Raw genomic sequence first — 18,750 nt, forward strand, 5'->3', positions numbered from 1 at the left:
CTTGAGTTCACCTTTTCATCGGAGTCCCAGAAGTAGCCAGGAATGTGTGGCTCAGGAACCACCCTGTGCACTGGGCTCTGCCCCAGGAGCAGCTTGGTTCTGTCCAGTGTCCATCGCTGGGCCTGTGCACTGTGAGCTCGTGGGGGCTCGAAAGGAAGGGACCTGCTCTGCTTTCAGATAAATCAACCAACGGACATTGGCGAAAGGGGACCCAGGCCCTGGGACCTGCCCGGTTGTGAGCAGTGGTGCCTATGAGGCTGGCGTTTTAACACTGTGGGTGGGTCCTGGTGACTCCCGGTCCGAGGGGCTCAGCGCGGCCGTCCCTGGCTGAGGCAGGTCAGTGGCTCCCCGCACGCACTCCGCCTGTGTGACCTTCCCCGACCTCCGCCGCCTGCGCGTCTCCTCCTGGCTTCCCAGCCGTGGGAAGTCAGTGTCTGAGCACAGACTTCAACAACGCAGGAAATTTAATTGTTTTTACGATGTATGTTACAGGAGCTCCCGTGGCGTAACTGGTCAGCACGTGGTTCTTACGCAATGTATGTGGCAGAGGAGAATGTCATGTAGTCCTGGTTCCGCGGCCAGGGCCTGCCTGTCTGTGGACATGGACGGGTGGGAGGCACACTGGTGCCTGTCCTGCGGGAAGCAGTGTCCTGCACACGGGGCCGAGGCCAGAGCTGTGTCCAGAGCTGTGTCTCCCTGTTCCACACACACGCCACACACTCCACACTCCACACACACACCTTATACACACATACCACACCCCTCCCACACACATCACACTCCCCATACACCCCTCACACACCTTATACACACATACCACACCCCTCCCACACACATCACACTCCCCATACACCCCTCACACACCTTATACACACATACCACACCCCTCCCACACACATCACACTCCTCATACACCCCCCCACACCTTATACACACATGCCACACCCCCCCACACACATCACACTCCCCATATACCCCTCACACCTTATACACACATACCACACCCCTCCCACACACATCACACTCCTCATACACCCCTCACACCTTATACACACATACCACACCCCTCCCACACACATCACACTCCCCATACACCCCCCCACACCTTATACACACATACCACACCCCTCCCACACACATCACACTCCCCATACACCCCCCCACACGCCTTATACACACATACCACACCCCTCCCACACACATCACACTCCTCATACACCCCTCACACACCTTATACACACATACCACACCCCTCCCACACACATCACACTCCCCATACACCCCCCACACCTTATACACACATACCACACCCCTCCCACACACATCACACTCCCCATACACCCCCCCACACCTTATACACACATACCACACCCCTCCCACACACATCACACTCCCCATACACCCCCCCACACACCTTATACACACATACCACACCCCTCCCACACACATCACACTCCTCATACACCCCCCACACACCTTATACACACATACCACACCCCTCCCACACACATCACACTCCCCATACACCCCCCACACCTTATACACACATACCACACCCCTCCCACACACATCACACTCCCCATACACCCCCCCACACACCTTATACACACATGCACACCCCTCCCACACATCACACTCCTCATACACCCCTCACACCTTATACACACATGCACACCCCTCCCACACACATCACACTCCCCATACACCCCCCCACACACCTTATACACACATACCACACCCCTCCCACACACATCACACTCCCCATACAGGCCTTATAGACACATGCACACACCCCTCACACACATCACACTCCTCATACACAATATACACAGGCCATATACACTCACAGCAGACACTCCACAAGTCACAAGCCTACAGTCTACACCACAGTGATACAGCCTACACATCACACATCACACACTCAACCACAGGTCACATACTCACAGTGTACATACGCACCACATGCACCTCACTCTGAAGCCAGGAAGCCAACCCTGCTGAAAGGGACATCACACATCTAGATGTCGCCTTCAAAGTTTGCACTGTTGTTGGGAAGGTCTCTGGGGCCTGGACACTCAGTGATGGCCTGGGCTATGTAGTGGCCGACCGACCTAGGCAGTGACTACCTGAGGTACGCTGTGGCCACCCAACATATTTAGTTACTGCCCGAGGGACCTAGTGACCGCCCGAGGGACCTAGTGATTGTTCAAGGGACCTAGTGACCGCCAGAGGGACCTGGTGACTGCTCGAGGGACCTGGTGACTGCCCGAATGGACCTGGTGACTGCCCGAGGGACCTAGTGACCGCCCGAGGGACCTGGTGACTGCCCGAGGGACCTAGTGACCACCCGAGGGACCTGGTGACCACCCGAGGGACCTGGTGACTGCCTGAGGGACCTGGTGACTGTCCGAGGGACCTAGTGACCGCCTGATGGCACTCAGTGACCACCATCTTGGCTGTGCTGGCTGCTGGGCTGGGCCTGGGCAGGTTCTGGGAGGGGCAGCTCTGAAGTTCTTGTGATCACCGTGTCCTGACTCACCTGGACCCCCTCCTGCCTTAGGTGGAAGCCACCCTGTGAGTGAGCAAGGGCATAACGCACCTTCCTTCTGGACCCCAGGCACTTGCAGAAGGAACCAGCAGGGCCACCACCTGCCGGGCCCTGGCCCTGGGAGGAGCCCCTTTGTGGGCTGGGTGTGGCAGTGTGGTGCTCAGAGCACAGCTCTGCAGCGTGGGATGGAGGGTCAGGTCCTGTGCCAGGATTTGCAGGCCACTGTCCCCTCTGGAAGCTTGCTCCTGGGTGTGGTGCTGTGATGGCAGTGCCCAGTGTGAGGGTCTGTGTGGGCCTCGTTCCGTGTGTGGAAGGCATCTCCACGTTAGGGCTCCCTCCGGCTGTGCCTGGCTCCTGGAGCTGCCCTGGTTGGACTGGGAGCCAGCCAGGCTGGTGCACCGGGTCTTTTTGCCCGGAACAGCTGTATGTTCTTGATTTGCTCTGAGAGCAGCTGTTTGAGCATCAGGGAGCCAGCGTTTTGGTGGGCAGTTTCAGGTACCAGGACAGCGTCCCCACAGGGGAAGCAGAGGACCCCCCATACTGACACCCAGCAGAGGTGACCGTTTGGGGCGTGCTGTCAGCTGTGTGAGTGGGTGCAGTGTGTGCTTCTGTGTGGGTGTTGGCCGGAGCAGATGAAGGGGCTGGGGCAAGGGTGTGGAGACGACAGCCGGGCAGGGACAGGTGGGTCTGGCGCCCTCTGCAGCTCGCGCGTCCTTCTCCCTCTTGTTGAGAGCAAACAGCCTCTGTCTAGCACCCTGCTCACCCTCTCCACCAGCCCCCCACCCCGTGCTGTGCACAGAGAGCTGCTCTGGGGTCTGTCTTGGTCCTGCTAAAAGCCAAGCGACCAGGCCCACGCTAGTGGCCCTCCTCACCCCTGGCTGCCCTGGGCCAGAGCCAGCTTCATCCGCCTGCCGGCCTTGTCTGCAGCATTGCTTTGTCACATGCAGGCTGCTGTCATTGCCCTCGGAAATCATGGCTCTGGCCACAACTGCCACTGTCCTTGCATACTGCAGGCGCTGGTGGGCCTGTCAGCACGCTGCTTCCTGCTGTTACAGTAATAAGTGGGGCCCTGCCCTGTGGAGCAAACACTCTAGTGGGCATAGAGAACAGGCGTGAAAAATACAAATTGGCAATTAAGCCTGTTCTGACAGCAGTGCACGGGGTGTTCAGGTAGCCAGGCACGGACTGGGGACTTCCTCTGACGGCAGCGCACAGGGTGTTGGGGTGATGGGGACAGGACGGGGGTCACTGACAGCAGTGTGCAGGGTGTTGGGGTGACAGGGACAGGACGGGGGGTCACTGACAGTGCGCAGGGTGTTGGGGTGACGGGGACAGTATGGGGGGTCACTGACAGCAGTGTGCAGGGTGTTGGGGTGACGGGGACAGGATGGGTGTCACTGACAGCAGTGCGCAGGGTGTTGGGGTGACAGGGACAGGATGGGTGTCACTAACAGCAGTGCACAGGGTGTTGGGGTGACAGGGACAGGACGGGGGTCACTGACAGCAGTGTGCAGAGTGTTGGGGTGACAGGGACAGGATGAGGGGTCACTGACAGCAGTGTGTAGGGTGTTGGGGTGACGGGGACAGGATGGGGGACACTGACAGCAGTGCACAGGGTGTTGGGGTGATGGGGACAGGATGGGGGGTCACTGACAGCAGTGTGTAGGGTGTTGGGTGACGGGGACAGGACAGCGGTCACTGACAGCAGTGCGCAGGGTGTTGGGGTGACAGGGACAGGATGGAGGGTCACTGACAGCAGTGTGTAGGGTGTTGGGGTGACGGGGACAGGACGGGGGTCACTGACAGCAGTGCGCAGGGTAACAAGGCTGGAACTCGGGAATAGGGGTCTGGCAGTGTTCTTCCTGGCTCCCTGGACACCTGGGACTGCGGGGGAAGAGGGCCTGGGCCCTGCTGCGCTCAGTGGCCTGGCAGGGCTGCCGTGGAGGTTGCACAGGTGCCCAAGCCAGGGGTGAGGAAATGGAGAGCAGCATCGGGAGAGGCTAAGCTAAGGGTTCTGGGAAAAGGGGGTGGCCAGCAGGGATGGCCACAGAAGGCTAAGGCCAAGAAGTGCCCCTCGGGTGTGGTGGCAGGACCAAAGCCAGGCCACGGGCTGCCCAAGGTGCTGGGCTCCCTGGGCGCGCGTCCTTTGTCTTGGCCCAGAGCCCAGCAGGGACCTGGGGATGCCCTCTGTGCCCGCCTGTGGCTGCCAGTGCCTCTGAGAGCCGCAGCTGAGCAGTCTCTCAGAGCCCTGCCTTGGCGCCGGCGCAGAGCGGGGGTCTCTGCCGCTGGGCCCTCCTCCGCGAGTGTGCCTTCTTCCCTGCCCTCCTGGAGTGGTGCCTCGGGGGCAGCGTGGACAGAGCGAGGGCGTCCTCGCGGCGTGACTCCAACTCTCGTTGCGGAGCTAGGATGGGAGCTGCTCCGGGAGGGTGTCAGACGCCCCTCGGCCGAGGGCCCAGGGGCACCGACAGGGCCGGCTCCTGCATCCTCGCCAAGCATTCCTCTCCTCTGGGGAAGACACAGAATTCGTTACAAGGACGCGGGTGGCCTCGCCACGAGGGCTCCTCAGAAGCAGGCCGCACTACAGTGCAAGCTTCCGCCTCAGCCCCGGGGGCTGTGCGCCTGCACTGGCCAGCCCGGCAGCCGCCGTCCAGTCCCAGCCGGCTGTCACTGTCTCCCTATTTTTAGCCCCGGTTTGGTCCCAAACTTGACAAGACTTTCAAACTAATCACTGGATTGTCAAATCAGCTGTCAGAGCCTGCACTCTGCACTCCCAGAATGGGCTGGGCGGGAGAGGGGCGGGAGGGAGGCGGGAAGCGGCCCCCTGGGCCTGCCGGCTGTCTGGATCAGGGCTAGTCAGGGCAAGGGGGGGTGCCCCACGGCCACACAGCTCCTCCTGGGAGGCAGAGGGCCAGTGGGATGTGACACCTGAAGGGCACCACAGCACAGCCCACGCTTCAGGGAGCAGAGGAAGCTCGCGTCCCCGGGCGCAGGCTCGCTCCCAGACAGAGGGGCTGTGTGGGCCGTCAGCCGCCCGTTTGTGCTTGGTCGCCTTCATGTCTGCCCTGTCTCTTATGTCCTGTGTCCTTTGATCTGCTGGTGAAAGGCCACCGATGAGACAGGCAGAGCACCAGAAGACAGGCGAGTGCCTGCTTCTCCGTGGGCGCTGCATCTGTGGACACCCCTGGGCCCCTTCAGCCAGCCCCGCCCCCGCTGCCCGTGACCTCTCTCCAGCCAGCATTCTCCCCAGGCGGCCGTCGTGGACATGGACACACTCGCCGGCTCCACAGAGGAGGCCCCTCCCGTGCACAGTCCTGCGGCTCCGGGCGCGGGCAGGCAGCGGCTGTGCTGCACCAGCCAGGCTCCTGCGTCCACGTGGGGACCCCATTCTAGGCTCCAGGCCGAGCAGAGGCATGGTGGTGGGAGCCGAGGCGGGGGTGGCAGTGGGGTAGCCCTGCTGTCATCTCTGGGAGTGGTGGGGTGGAAGGCACCCTGCAGGACAAGTCGCAGGGACAGAGGCTCGGCTTGGTGGCTTGGTGGCTTGGTGGCTTGGTGGCTTGGTGGCGGCACGCAGTGAACCCGGGCATGCGGGTGGGCCTGGGCTCTCGCAGCAGCTCCTCTCCCACCACTCCCGGGCGTCTGTCCTGCCTCACCGTGTGTGTCCTCTCGCTGTGCGTGCTGGGTTTCACGGTCACCTGTGAATTGGGTGAGTGCCCTGGCCCACCTGGGTGGGCGCCCCTCATCTCAGCTGCTGGCCCCTGGAAGCTCAGCGGGCTCCGCCCTCTTTCTGGTCACAGTTCAGTGGTCCTTGGGTCCCCACAGCACAGCTGTCGTGTTCAGGACCATTTGGAGGGGCCTGGTGATGTGCAGGTGACTCAGGACAGAGTGGCCTTGCCAGTGCCCACAGTGCCTGAGGCTGACAGGGACTTGGGCTCCCCTTCCTGCAGGAGGGGCTCACGCACTTCTGGCTCTCGCTGAGGAGCTGTCCCCCACCCGGGAAGCAGCCCCCGCTCCTCCTCAGCTCCCCGTTCCCCACTCACCTGGGATCAACACCACAGATCTACGAAGCGCTCGGCGTGGCAGCCCCGCTCTGGCCCACACGGCGTTCTGGGTCCTGCGTCTTGGTGTTCTCACTCACCGGAAAGTTCAGACTCCAGCCCACAGCCGCCTGTGTGCTTGGAACTTCCCTGCCTGCGCCGCGTGAGCTGGCCTCCGTGCGAGTGTCACGCAGCTGCGATTCACCGCAGCCTGTGCGGCAGCCCTGTGTGGTCTCACCGCTGCAGGGTTCAGGGCGGGCCGCGCACCTTTCCTGCCTGCTCTGCCCGGGCCCTCCCGTGTGTACCGCAGCGCGGCTGGCAGGTAGGGCTGTGCCGTCTCCCCCTTCCCCGGGTGGGTGGTGCCGGCGCTCGCGGGAGCCCCTCCTGCCACAGCGCTGGCCCTCACGCTGGGAGGTGTTGCATGGCCACCGAGACAGCACCTCGGTTCCCAGCCTCCGTTCTCTCTCAGGGTTTGCAGCCCAGGGTGGAGAGATCTGGGGGAGGCCCAGCTGTGAGTTGGGAGTCAGCACCCTCAAGCCTGTGTTCTTCTATACTTTGGAGGTGCCGGGGAGCCCGGCCGTGCAGGTCTCTGCAGGGCTTTCCTGGGTGCCTGCTCCAGACCCGGAGCTTGGTACTGGCCGGGCCCTGCAGCCCTTCCTGGGCCTTCCCCACTGTTCGCTTTCCACCCTGCAGCTGAGCCCACACTTCTCCCCGCCCACCGCACCCCTCCACTCCCACCCCCGTCAGGGCTGCCCTGCAGGTGCTCCTCCGGGAGGCAGCAGAGGCTCCCTCCTGGCCTGTGTCCAGTGCAGCCACCACCAGCGCTCATGTTGGCTGGCCTCTGTTGGCATCCTAGAAACGAGAAGTCGGTTCCGCGTGACCCAGGCCCTCGGACACACACGGGGCGCTGCAGCCGCAGAACGCGGGGATCCAGGGCAGAGCGGTTTGTAGAAGAGGTTGTTGAGAGGCGTGACTCGTTTGTCCTCGGTCAGATGGGGCCTCCTTGTTAGGCAGCAAAACGCAAGGAAAGGGAGAGGAGCGGCCGGGACCGGGCAGCCCTGGCATAGCAGTGGCCTGGCCACACTTCACACCCTGACCTGCAGGCACAGCTGAGGGCCTGCACAGCAAGGACCTACACGCAGCCCTGGTTCCCCGGGTCAGGGCCTGCCCGTCTGTGGACGTGGGCGGGCGTCCTGCACTCGGCTGCGTGGTGTGTTCAGCCCAGGCCAGAGCTGTGTACAGACGCGAGGTGCCCTCTCCCTGTTCCACACACACGTGCCACACCCTCCACACTCCACACACACGCCTTATACACCACACACTTAACACACACCACAGATCTACCACATACCTCTCACACACACACCTCCCACGCACATCACACTGTACACACAACACACGTGCCGTATACACTCACACCACACACTACACGTATCACAAACCACACTCACACTCACATCACACATCACAGTATATCCACCAAGAATAACACACACACCTCATACATGACACCTGCCTGACACACACCTTCCATGTCGCGTACATCCTCCAGGTCCTGGAATGATGGCGTCCAGTGCCCAGATCTGACTTGTAAGCGTGTGAGCGTAGTGAGGTTGCCTGGTGCAGAAGGTGACGGGGCAGCGGGGTTCGCAGTTTTTGGTTGTATCCAGGACCCTCTCCCCACCATTAACTGGGGGTCCTCGGGAGGAGGGGCCCACGCAGTGCAGCTGGGCCTTGGAGGCAGGCAGAGCTGCGCAGCCCCTCGATGCCGGCTGCCCGGGAGAAGGAGCCGCGCTTCGCTGGGTCAGTGGGGGTGGGGCTGCCGGCTGGGGGCTGACACTGTGAGCCCTGGGCCTGTCCTCTGAGGGCCCCTGCTGCTTCCGAGCGACACAGTGGAGGGCCTCCCCTGGGCCCTGCCCTTGCTGGTTCTGAAATGCCCGGGATCTGTCAGCCACGTGCGCCCTGGCCAGTTCTCTTCCTCCTCGCTCTGACACGGCCACGCCCAGGGACTGAGACTGCAAAGGGAGAGAGTGTCCCCAGGAGAACTGAAAGACGGCTCGGGCTCGAGGGAGGCCCGGGTTCCAACCCCGGCTGCCGGCTTCTGATCCAGCTCTGCTAATGCACCTTGCAGGCAGGGGCTAATGGCACAAGTGCTCGGCCCCGCCACCCACGTGGGAGACCCAGACGGACGTCTGGGCTCCTGGCTTTGGGCTAGCCTAGTGTTGGCTCTGTTGGTCAGCCTTTCAGATAGATAAAACAAATAAATAGATACTAAAAAATGGATTTAAGCTCCCAGGCAGAGGAGTCCACAGCGTTCCCTGCCTGTCCAGGAGGAGCATCCTGGCTGCTCCCCAGCTCAGACCCCAGCCTAGACGCCCTGCAGTCTGGGGCGCTGGGAAGAAGGGGAGGCAGTCAGCCCCCCCCGCCCCCCCAGCACAGGCTGGCCAGGCCCCTCGGCTGCCACAACTCATCCTACAGGGGAGGGGCCCTTCCTGGAGAGGCTTCTAGCTGGAGGAGGTGCCCGAGATGCCTTTTAAAAACCCAGGTGCCGTTTCCAGCGTTCCCCGCTGCAGGAGAAGTGTGCGGGAGTGGAGGTTCACGGGCAGGATGCAGGCCCGCTCTTGCACCCTGGGCCGGCTGCTGCTCTGGGAGCCGTACCTCACCTACTCTGTTGGTCTGCGAATGTCCTGGCACAGAGGTGCCGGCGGCTTCCAGGTGCCCCCGCCACCCTGCTCCTACTGTCTGAGGGGCCTCTGATCACTCTGCGGTGCTGAGTAACTGCCCATCTACGCGGATGGCGGGGTTTCTTGCACGAACACTGGCAGGGTAAGCCTCCGCGCCGCCCCTGACACTGGGCCATGAGATACAGTCAGCTCTCCCTGTCCAGGTTTGGTGTCCGTGGGGGAGGAGTCGTGCCTGTGCTGGGCGTGCACTGTTTCCCTCCTGTCCTCATCTCTGAGCTGCACAGGGCATTTGTACCGTGCTGGGTGTCCTAAGTGGGCTAGAGAGATTTGAAGCGTGAGGGAGGACGTGTGGGTTTAACGCATGTACTGTGCCATCTTGCAGAAGGAACTAGACGTCCATAGATCCTGGTTTCCTCGGGGGGTGCAGGATCCTCCCCCACAGATGCCGAGGGGCAGCTGTGTGGGGGACGTGCGGCTTGGATTTCAGGGCAGGCAGTGGGTGCCACGTCTGGCCGCCGAGCAGCGAGGAGGCTGGGATTCGGGTGGCCCCGTGGCACGGAGCTGCAGAGACCAGCGCCGTCATGCTGAGTGCCACACGCTGCACCCCTGGGACAGAGGGCCCTGGTCACCCCCAGCGCCCAACCGTGGGCACCCCTGACACAGCTAACTCGAGCTCCCTCGTGTGTTTGGTGACTGCTCCTGGCCACAGAGTGGGCCGTGCAGCTTGGAGACTGCCACCAGGCTCGGCCGCGGCAAGTGGCACCCCAGCTCCCTCACGGAGGGTGAGTGTCGGTCGCACGGTCGGGCCACTTGGCCTCCTCTCCCGTAAGCGTCTGTTCCTGTCTGCGCCAGTCCCTTTCAGGGTCTTGGTCTTTTTCTCCACTTGAGGGTTCTCTCTCTGCTAGAGCCGGCTTCGCTTTCTCTGAGCGGAGTTGCACTTTCTTCCACTTTCTCGTTCGTCTTCTGACAGACATGCGTGTTTTTGTGTGTTGAGAGGGATGGTGTGCACCTACCGTATGTTGTGGTATTTTCTTCTTTACAAGAGGTTGTTAGGTTTCCATGTGCCTGTGAGTGCTTCTGCGCTTGGAGTCCTGGTGAGGAAGGCTCTGCCTGCTCGGAGTTAGCAGGGAGCTCGGCTGTGCTAAACCTAGGGCTCGGATGCCCCTGTGCTGCTTGTGCCCTGCGGTGTGAGGTCGGGGCCCAGTGTGATCTCGTCCCTGGGCGGCTCTCAGTTCCCAGCACCGGTTACTGGGCACCCTGGATGTCCCAAGGAGCATCAGCCTCTTGCTATCAGGAGCCAGATGAGCACCTCCCTGTGAACCCTCATCCACACCTCGAGACGTCCTGCACGCACACCTGAGTGCTTGGTGTTGGCACAGAGGGGCGCACAGACCTGTGTGCTTGGTGTTGGGCACACAGTGCTTGGTGTTGGGCACACAGGGGCACGCAGACCTGTGCACTTGGTGTTGGGCACACAGGGGCACGCAGACCTGTGCGCTTGGTGTTGATACACAGGGGCGCGCACACCTGAGTGCTTGGTGTTGGGCACACAGGGGCGCACAGACCTGAGTGCTTGGTGTTGGACACACAGGGGCGCGCAGACCTGTGTGCTTGGTGTTGGGCACACAGGGGCGCGCACACCTGCCAATGCGGCAGACGGCACGTGGCACCCTGCGGCACAGGTGAGAACGTCTGCTGTGGTGGTGGAGCCAGAGCAGCCCCCAGGTCCTCTGGCGTCCAGTTCCCTGATCTTGCTGCTGGTCCCTCCCCCACGGAGCCCCTGCAGTGGGCCACCTAGCAGAAAGGGTACTGAGAGGAAACCCAGGGCCTACAGCCAATCAGGGGAGTGGGACACTGGATACTTACGGCAGGCTGAGGGCAAGGGAGCGCGGAGACCTCAGGCTCGGGGGAGCAGGGAGACCCCAGGCTCGGGGGAGGGAGCAGGGAGACCCCAGGCTCAGGGGAGGGAGCAGGGAGACCCCAGGCTCGGGGGAGGGAGCAGGGAGACCCCAGGCTCAGGGGAGGGAGTGCGGAGACCCCAGGCTCGGGGGAGGGAGCAGGGAGACCCCAGGCTCAGGGGAGGGAGCAGGGAGACCCCAGGCTCAGGGGAGGGAACGTGGAGACCCCAGGCTCAGGAGAGGGAGTGCGGAGACCCCAGGCTCGGGGGAGGGAGCAGGGAGACCCCAGGCTTGGGGGAGGGAGCAGGGAGACCCCAGGCTCAGGGGAGCAGGGAGACCCCAGGCTCGGGGGAGGGAGCAGGGAGACCCCAGGCTCGGGGGAGGGAGCAGGGAGACCCCAGGCTCCGGGGAGGGTGCAGCTTGTGCCCGCTCCAAGGCTTCACCGCCACTCTGCAGCCCTCTCACCTGTGGACATGTAAACTGCCCCATGGTTGTGTGGAGCCCTCAGTCTGTTGATTGTAACATGGCCAAATTGTCGATTGAAACCTGAGTCTCCCCATACTGAGGACTAGGGTGCGCTTCTGAGTGTGAGTCCACGGGCCTGGGCGCCCCCTAGGCACCAGCATGTCCTGGGGTGCTGGGGTGGGGGGAGTCCATGTGTCCTGGGGTGGGGGGTATCAGTGTGTCCTGGGGTGCTGGGGTTAGGGGGGCATCAGTGTGTCCTAGGGTGCAGGGGTGGGGGGTCAGTGTGTCCTGGGGTGCTGGGGTAGGGGGCATCAGTGTGTCCTAGGGTGCTGGGGTGGGGGGTGTCAGTGTGTCCTAAGGTGCTGGGGTGGGGGGCGTCAGTGTGTCCTAGGGTGCTGGGGTCAGGAAGGGACATGAGTGTGTCCTAGGGTGCTGGGATAGGGGATGTCAGTGTGTCCTAGGGTGCTGGGGTGGGGGGTGTCAGTGTGTCCTGGGGTGCTGGGGTCAGGGGGGCACCAGCGTGTCCTGGGGTGCTGGGGTGGGGGGCGTCAGTGTGTCCTGGGGTGCTGGGGTCAGGAAGGGACATCAGTGTGTCCTAAGGTGCTGGGGTGGGGGGTGTCAGTTTGTCCTGGGGTGCTGGGATGGGGGGGTCAGTGTGTCCTAGGGTGCTGGGGTGTGGGGTGTCAGTGTATCCTAGGGTGCTGGGGTGGGGGGTGTCAGTGTGTCCTAAGGTGCTGGGGTGGGGGGTCAGTGTGTCCTGGGGTGCTGGGATAGGGGGCATCAGTGTGTCCTGGGTTCTGGGGTGAGGGGCATCAGTGTGTCCTAGGGTGCTGGGGTGGGGGGTGTCAGTGTGTCCTGGGGTGCTGGGGTGGGGTGCACATGAGTGTGATGTAGAGTGCGGGGGTTGGGTGGACATGACTGTGTCCTGGGTGCTGGGGTTGGTGGACATCTGCTTATTTTCTGCATGCTGGGCCCAGAGCTCTGACCGCCAGGCGTGTGTTGTCCCCTCCCCGCCGTTCCCGCTGCAGTCATGGTGTGAAGAGGAGCACCGGGCAAGGCAGGGCCGACGCGTGCCGATCGGCAGCGGTGCACATCACTCGGCGTTTTCCTGTGGCTTTTCTCTGGGACCCGATGCTTCCTGGACTTGAGGCTGATGTTGTGGGCAAAGCCACCCTTGGCGTCTGCATTGCCGATTCGGCCCCGGGGCTGGTTACTGGAGCATTGAGCATTGAGGCTGGAGGCGCAGGAGCCATCCGCTGCCCGGCTCTGGGCTCCTGCAAGGCCTCCTGCCGGTCCCAGCACGCGCTCAGCCCCTTCCTGGGACCCGGTGATGGCTTCCTGAGTTACGGCCCCTTTACCTGCGTGATGTGGGTAATGCAGAACAGCTCACGGCTAATAAACGCGCCGTGTGCCCGTGCATAAATAAGACGAGCCTTTGTAAAAGCGAAATCTGTATTTAAGGACGCGTTCGGCCGTGCTTGCCGCGTGCCGCAAAGGTCACCCAGATAGATTTGCCTTCTCCCGCGCCGCGGGCTGGGGAGAACGGGCTTTTCCATTCCCCTCCGTCCTGCGAACCTGGGGACGAAATTAGATTCCGAAATGGAGTGTGCAGTGTGGCCGGCGAGTTCCCGTAACGGGAGGGCACTGCCTCTCACCTTGCAAGCAGTGAGGTCATGATAATATGAAGCCAAGTGGATTAAAAATAAAACCAGAGGTGTTTATTTATGACCTGCCCAGAATTGGATTGGCATCCGTGTAAGCTGCGTCTAATGGTGAGAGACAGCAGATTGCTGTTGATGTGTCCCTGGGGACGTATTGCCAGGGAAATCTGCTCCGTGAATTCAATTTAAAGGCTCACGGAGAGCACCCCACGTGCGAAGGAAGTGGAATGGGCGAGGGGGAGGGGCACTGCGGTTAGACAACAGTTGGAGGCGTGTCCTGGCCGGAGAGGGTCCCAGTGCGGCCAGGCCCCGTGCCTGCACAGCTGGGCGCACCCTGATTCTGCCCCGTGAACAGACACTGCTGTCCTCAGCCGCAGGTGACGGGGGGGGGGGGGGGGGGGGCGATGCGCAGAGAGCCTAGGCCACACGGCGGGAGTCGGCGCCTCCTTGGCTGCCCCTCCGCGTGGGAAGCCTGGGAGACGAGGAGCGTCCACGGTCAGGGGCCGAGCCGGCAGCCCTCTCCATCACGAGGCCTCTGAGCAGGGTGGCACCAGCACCCTTAGAGGGCCCCCACCCCCTGCTGACTTTGGATGTGGCAGGGAGGTAGGAGGGTGGGGGAGCCTGCCCGTGGCCAGGCCATCAGAGCAGTCGGGGTGCCTGGTGGAGCCGTCTGCCTGGCTTGGGCTGGCCCTGAGCTGACGGCCTGGTCCGCACAGCCCTCTGAGCCCCACCCTGCCAGGCCTTCCCTCCGGGTTCCCCTGAATCCTGCCCTGCCCTTGGGGTCTCCCCCGCTCTGCACACGGGTGGTCAGTGGTCCGTGTCTGTGGCCGCCTGAGTCTCACCACGTGGACCCCGTCCCTGTTGTGGTTAGCGAGTCACCAGCCCATCAGGGTCCGATGGCCGCCTTCTGACCCGCGAGCTCGGGGGCTTCTTCACAGGTGCTGTTGGGTGTGGCTCGGAGACATGGGCAGCTGCAGGCCGGGGGCCAGGCCGCAGAGGGGGTTCCAGTGTGGAGGCTCTGAAGCAGGGCTCCTGCCTGGAACTCGAGAAGCCAGTGAGTGACAGGTGCCTCCTGTGTGTCCACTGCGCTCCTGCCGTGTGCCCTGTGTGTCCTCCGTGCGCCCAGTTCCTCTCTTGGTGCTGGGCGTCCTGTGTGTCCTGTGTGCCATCAGCTGACTGCCGTCATGGTGGTCCTGTTCACAGCGCAGGCTGAGCCTCAGGAACGGGAAGCTGTGGGCGGTGGGACTGGGCTGGCCCCGCCCTGGGGTTCCTGCAGCAGGGGCTTCCCCTGGGGGCTCTGTCTGCGGGCAGTTCAGGGGCTTGGGGAGGAAGTTCCCGGCTGAGGTGGCACCTGCGTCGTATGTAGTCTGTGGCCTGTCCCCGTGGGAACGTGGAGGGCCTGCAGGTCCCGAGTCCCAGCTGCGAGGGGCTGGGGGCCTGCCCGGTGGAGGTGGGCACGCTGCCCCCCGCCACCTCCCAGCTGCTGGCTGGGCACCTTCTCGGGATCCCTGGCCTCGCCGGTGCCCTGCTGACCAGCCTGTCCTCTGTCCACAGGAGCTGCTGCTCTTCCTGCAGAACCTGCCCACTGCCCACTGGGGCGACCAGGACATCAGCCTGCTGCTGGCCGAGGCCTACCGCCTCAAGTTCGCCTTCGCCGACGCCCCCAATCACTACAAGAAGTGAGCCTGGCCCGCTGCCAGCGGCTGCCGTGGGCCCCCGGGGACGGGGGCCTTGCTGGGCGGCCCCGCCCTGCCGGCACTGGCCAGGCCCAGACCCAGGCCCAGGGTCCGTCCAGGGCTGGCAGGGACGGGCCGCCTGTTTCTGAGATACCAAAGAGAGCCAGGGAGGGTCCTGGCTTTGGGGCTGAGGTGCGCCCCTTCGCCCGCCCAGCAGCGTCCTTGCCAAATGCCCGCCTCCTGAGGTGCCGGTCGGCGGACCCGGCCGGAGGGGCCGGGGCAGAGGGAGGCGTCGCCGCCTGGTACCTTGTCTGAAACGCGAAACTTGATCTGTTGAGTGAAAGAATAAAATACAGACGAAACGCCACGTGAGACTGCCCTCGGCGGAGAGCCCACCCTTTCCCGTGCTGTGTTCTCTCCTGGCTGGAACATGCTAGAATGCTGATGGCCAGGGTGGGATCCAGGAGTGGCCCCGGGCCCCGAGGAGTGGGTGGGCGCTGTGAGGCCACTCCCAGCTGCCATACTTTGCACTCTGACCTCTTAGAGGGCTCAGCCCCGGGGGGTGTGTGTCAGGTAGGGCCCGGAGCGGCTGTTCTCACGGAGCCCTGGGCACTGGCTGCAGGCCGGCAGGCGGGCAGGGTGTGGCGCCCGCAGTGGCCTGTGTGTCCCCCACCCCTCCCCGGCCCCCGCGGCCTAGCTGCCCTTTGCCAGATCTGCCCAGCCTGCCTCGTGGAGACTCACCGGCTCCTGGGGCCCTGCCAGGGCTGCGTCTGCTGCTCCAGGGGCTCGGGGCTTGCTTCCCCTGCATCCCCCAGGCCCGTCGCAGGCTGTGTGGCCTGCGCTGACACCGACACCTGCCCGTGAGGCCGCAGCCTCGGCCCCTGGGACCCTGAGCCAGGACAGCTGCCGTCCTCAGGAACCTGTTGTCACCAACACCCCTCAGGAGCAGCCACACCCCCTGCCCGGCCCAGCACACCAGCTGGAGGCTGTGAGTGTGGGGGCACGTGGCGTGCGCGTATTCCTGCTCCTGGGGAGAAGTCTGGTCGTTACATGCAGCGTAGCAATGAGCACAGCCCCACCCTCTGCCCCTCCCCGGGACTGGGGTCCGGCCATCCCAGCGCCCAGGACTCCCCGTCTCACTTAGCCGAGATGGGCCCTGGGAGCTCCCCCGCCCTCGGATCACCGCGGCTGTGCAGGCCTGTGCCCCGGGCAGCGGGCCCCACAGGCAGGAGGGCCCCACACCGGTGGGCTGGGTCCGGGCACCTTCCCGTGGCGCTCGGGACGTGGACGAGCGTCCTGTGTCCACGCGGGGCGGGGGGAGTGCTGGAGGCGAGCTGTCTGAAATGCCGTGTCCTGGAGACGTGGAATAAAGGTGCAGTCGCGAAGCCTGCGGCCTCGGCCTGTGATTCCAGGACTTGCGCGGCTGTGGGTCGGGCTGAGCTCAGCCTCGCGCGCCTGGCCCTGTGGGGCGCGGCATCACCCCCTCTTGCTGATGCCCCCGAGTCTTCGGGGGGATGAGGGTGAAGCTGGACTCGCTTGAGGGACCCTGGGCCTGGACCCGTGCTGCTGGGCTCAGAGCTGGCGTGCATAGCGCTGGGCTACAAGTGGGCCCCTCGGTGACGCCCTGTGGGCTGCGGGCAAGAGGGGCCTCCCCGTGTGGCCACCTCCGCCAGGTGTCTGCTCGGGAAAGCGCCCGTGCTGGGGTGGGCCCCCAGGGCTGACCTCTCCCTCCTGCTCTTGGGGCCTGGGAGCTGTTCACCCTGCCTGCAGCGCTGGCCTAACGGACCAACCCTGCCTCACTGAAATGGCCGCACGGAGCCCCGGTCGTCAGGGAGATCGGAGGTACGCGTGCTCTGAGTGCCCCACGGCCGCACCCAAAGCTCGGGCCTCTCCCAGCAGTTGTCCTGTGCTGCCCACAGACAGGCACGGGCTGCGCTCCTGTCCCCTGCGGTGGCCACCGCCCCCACGGGGGAGCCCACTTGCCTCTCTCGTCCCCAGTGACTGAGCGTGGAGCTGTGTGGGGGCCACAGTGTGGGCTGGCCGTGCCGATGCCTGCAGGCTGGAGACCGGGACCAGCGGTGAGGCTCCGTGCTCTGAGCAGGGGCCTGTGGCAGCTGACCACTGTCCTCTGCCCTCATGGTCGGAGTCTGGGGCTTGGCCATTGTCCCTCAGGCAGCTTGAGGTCTTCACGGCCTTGCACACACACACACACGCACACAAACACATATGTACACGTGTGCACACACATGTACACCCAGCCCCAGGGCCCTGAGAGAATCCCTGACCTCCGCTGGCGCCTGCCCGGCTCTGTGGGCACCGCTGGTTCCTGCCAAGGGGCTACTGGACTCCTAGCAAGGACAGACCTGTGGGGACAGCCGAGATTCTGGCGTGTGCGAGGGAGGGGACCTTGGAGTGGCTGAGCTTTGAAAGGGCTGATGGGTGGAAGACGCGTGCGTGGCGCTGGCGTGGACCTGAGACAGGAGCTCCTGTGTTTGGGAGGTGGGGACAGGCTGTCCAGAGAAGGTCCAGCTCCGAGCTGCCCTGCACCTGGGCCTCCAGGAGCACCCACGCTGGGCTCGAGGCCTTGCTGGCTCCCTGGCCCCGGTGGACCTGCCCCATGTGACTCTGGGCGGTGTTTGCCTGGGACACGAGTCCTTCCTGGGCCTCCCTGGTTCCTGCCTGCCCATGCCGGCCCCGGGGCTCCCTCTAGCAGCACTCATAGCCCAGTGGGCTCTGTGCCCCGGCTTGGAGGCCTTTCCACACCGTCCGGCAGCCCCTGGCGTAGAAGGCCCTCAACGAAGAGTGGACCAGTGGTGTGCGTGGCCATGGACGCGCCCGGCACCGACAGCCGTGCCTGCGTCCGATTCATTGACAAACCGGATTGTTCTTCCAGGAAAAAAATATAAATAAATAAACGCCGGGAGAATGTATGTAAATATAAAAATTAAACCCTCCATACTGAAAAGTACTTGAACATCTGTGTCCCTGGGTGTGGTGAGATCTTGCGGGCGTGGAACCAATGCTGAACACGGCAGAGAAGGGGACTGCTGGGCGTCCGTGCGCACCGCGGGAGAGGCCACGGTCCCCAGACAGCGGCTGCGGGAGACAGATGGGCCTGAGACACAGCCAAATCCTCAGTACCCAGGAGTCAGCTAAGACGGGCACAGCGCGGAGCACGGGCCACTGCGAGTGCCCAGTGGGGTGTTCACGCGGGGGGAGGGAGGGGAGGTGCCGGCCCGGGCGTTGGGCTCGGGGACCCCTTCTCCCGGGACAGCAGGAGACGCGCTGTGGCTCTGCCGGTCCTCGTGTTTCTGCACCGATTGTTCGGTTGCTGTTGCTCTTTAAACTGGGGTCAGCGTCACAGAGGAGGACACGGCACCAAGCGAACCCCGAGGTGAGGCCTATACCCCGCCCGTCCCTCCCCTGCCGCAGTCTCCCCTGGCCCTGGCAGATGCCTGCTGAGGGGGGAGGGGCAGGGGTGGGCGGTGCCGGGGGTGTGGGCCCCTTCACCCCGCTAGGTCGGGATGGGCTCTCTCCAGCGCAGCGTCCACCGCCACCTGGCGTCTCGCTTCTGGGCCCGGTCGGCCTCGGCCGCCGGTCTGGGGTGGTCCTGTCCTCTCTGGCTACCCCCACGCCTGTTCCCTCCTCAGTCCTCAGGCCTCTGCACGCTCACCTTGCAGGCCAGCACAGAGACCTCTTAGGACACCTGCTGTGCCAGTACCTGAAGCCTTTTCTGTCATTAAAATTCTCCAAGAATAATGCTCAGTGGTGTGCATTAGCGTAA

At 63.7% G+C, this 18,750-nt stretch overlaps 1 protein-coding gene across 6 annotated transcripts in view; it reads left to right on the forward strand.

The window, feature by feature from the left end:
• The window catches only part of TBC1D22A (TBC1 domain family member 22A), a 358,344-nt gene extending 343,011 nt beyond the window's left edge, over nucleotides 1-15,333 (forward strand). For all 6 annotated transcript variants that reach the window (XR_016216438.1, XR_016216436.1, XR_016216437.1 and 3 more), the window contains one exon: nucleotides 14,845-15,333. Coding sequence is in view for 3 of the 6 variants with exons in the window: in XM_051839990.3 (XP_051695950.1) it covers nucleotides 14,845-14,973 (129 nt within the window). In the remaining 3 variants the exon portion in view is untranslated. The remainder of the gene's footprint in view (nucleotides 1-14,844) is intronic.
• The last annotated feature ends 3,417 nt before the right edge of the window (nucleotides 15,334-18,750 follow it).

The sequence above is a fragment of the Oryctolagus cuniculus genome, chromosome 11, assembly GCF_051225735.1.
Source record: "Oryctolagus cuniculus isolate XC-2025 breed Fujian yellow rabbit chromosome 11, ASM5122573v1, whole genome shotgun sequence".
Classification (NCBI taxonomy): domain Eukaryota; kingdom Metazoa; phylum Chordata; class Mammalia; order Lagomorpha; family Leporidae; genus Oryctolagus; species Oryctolagus cuniculus.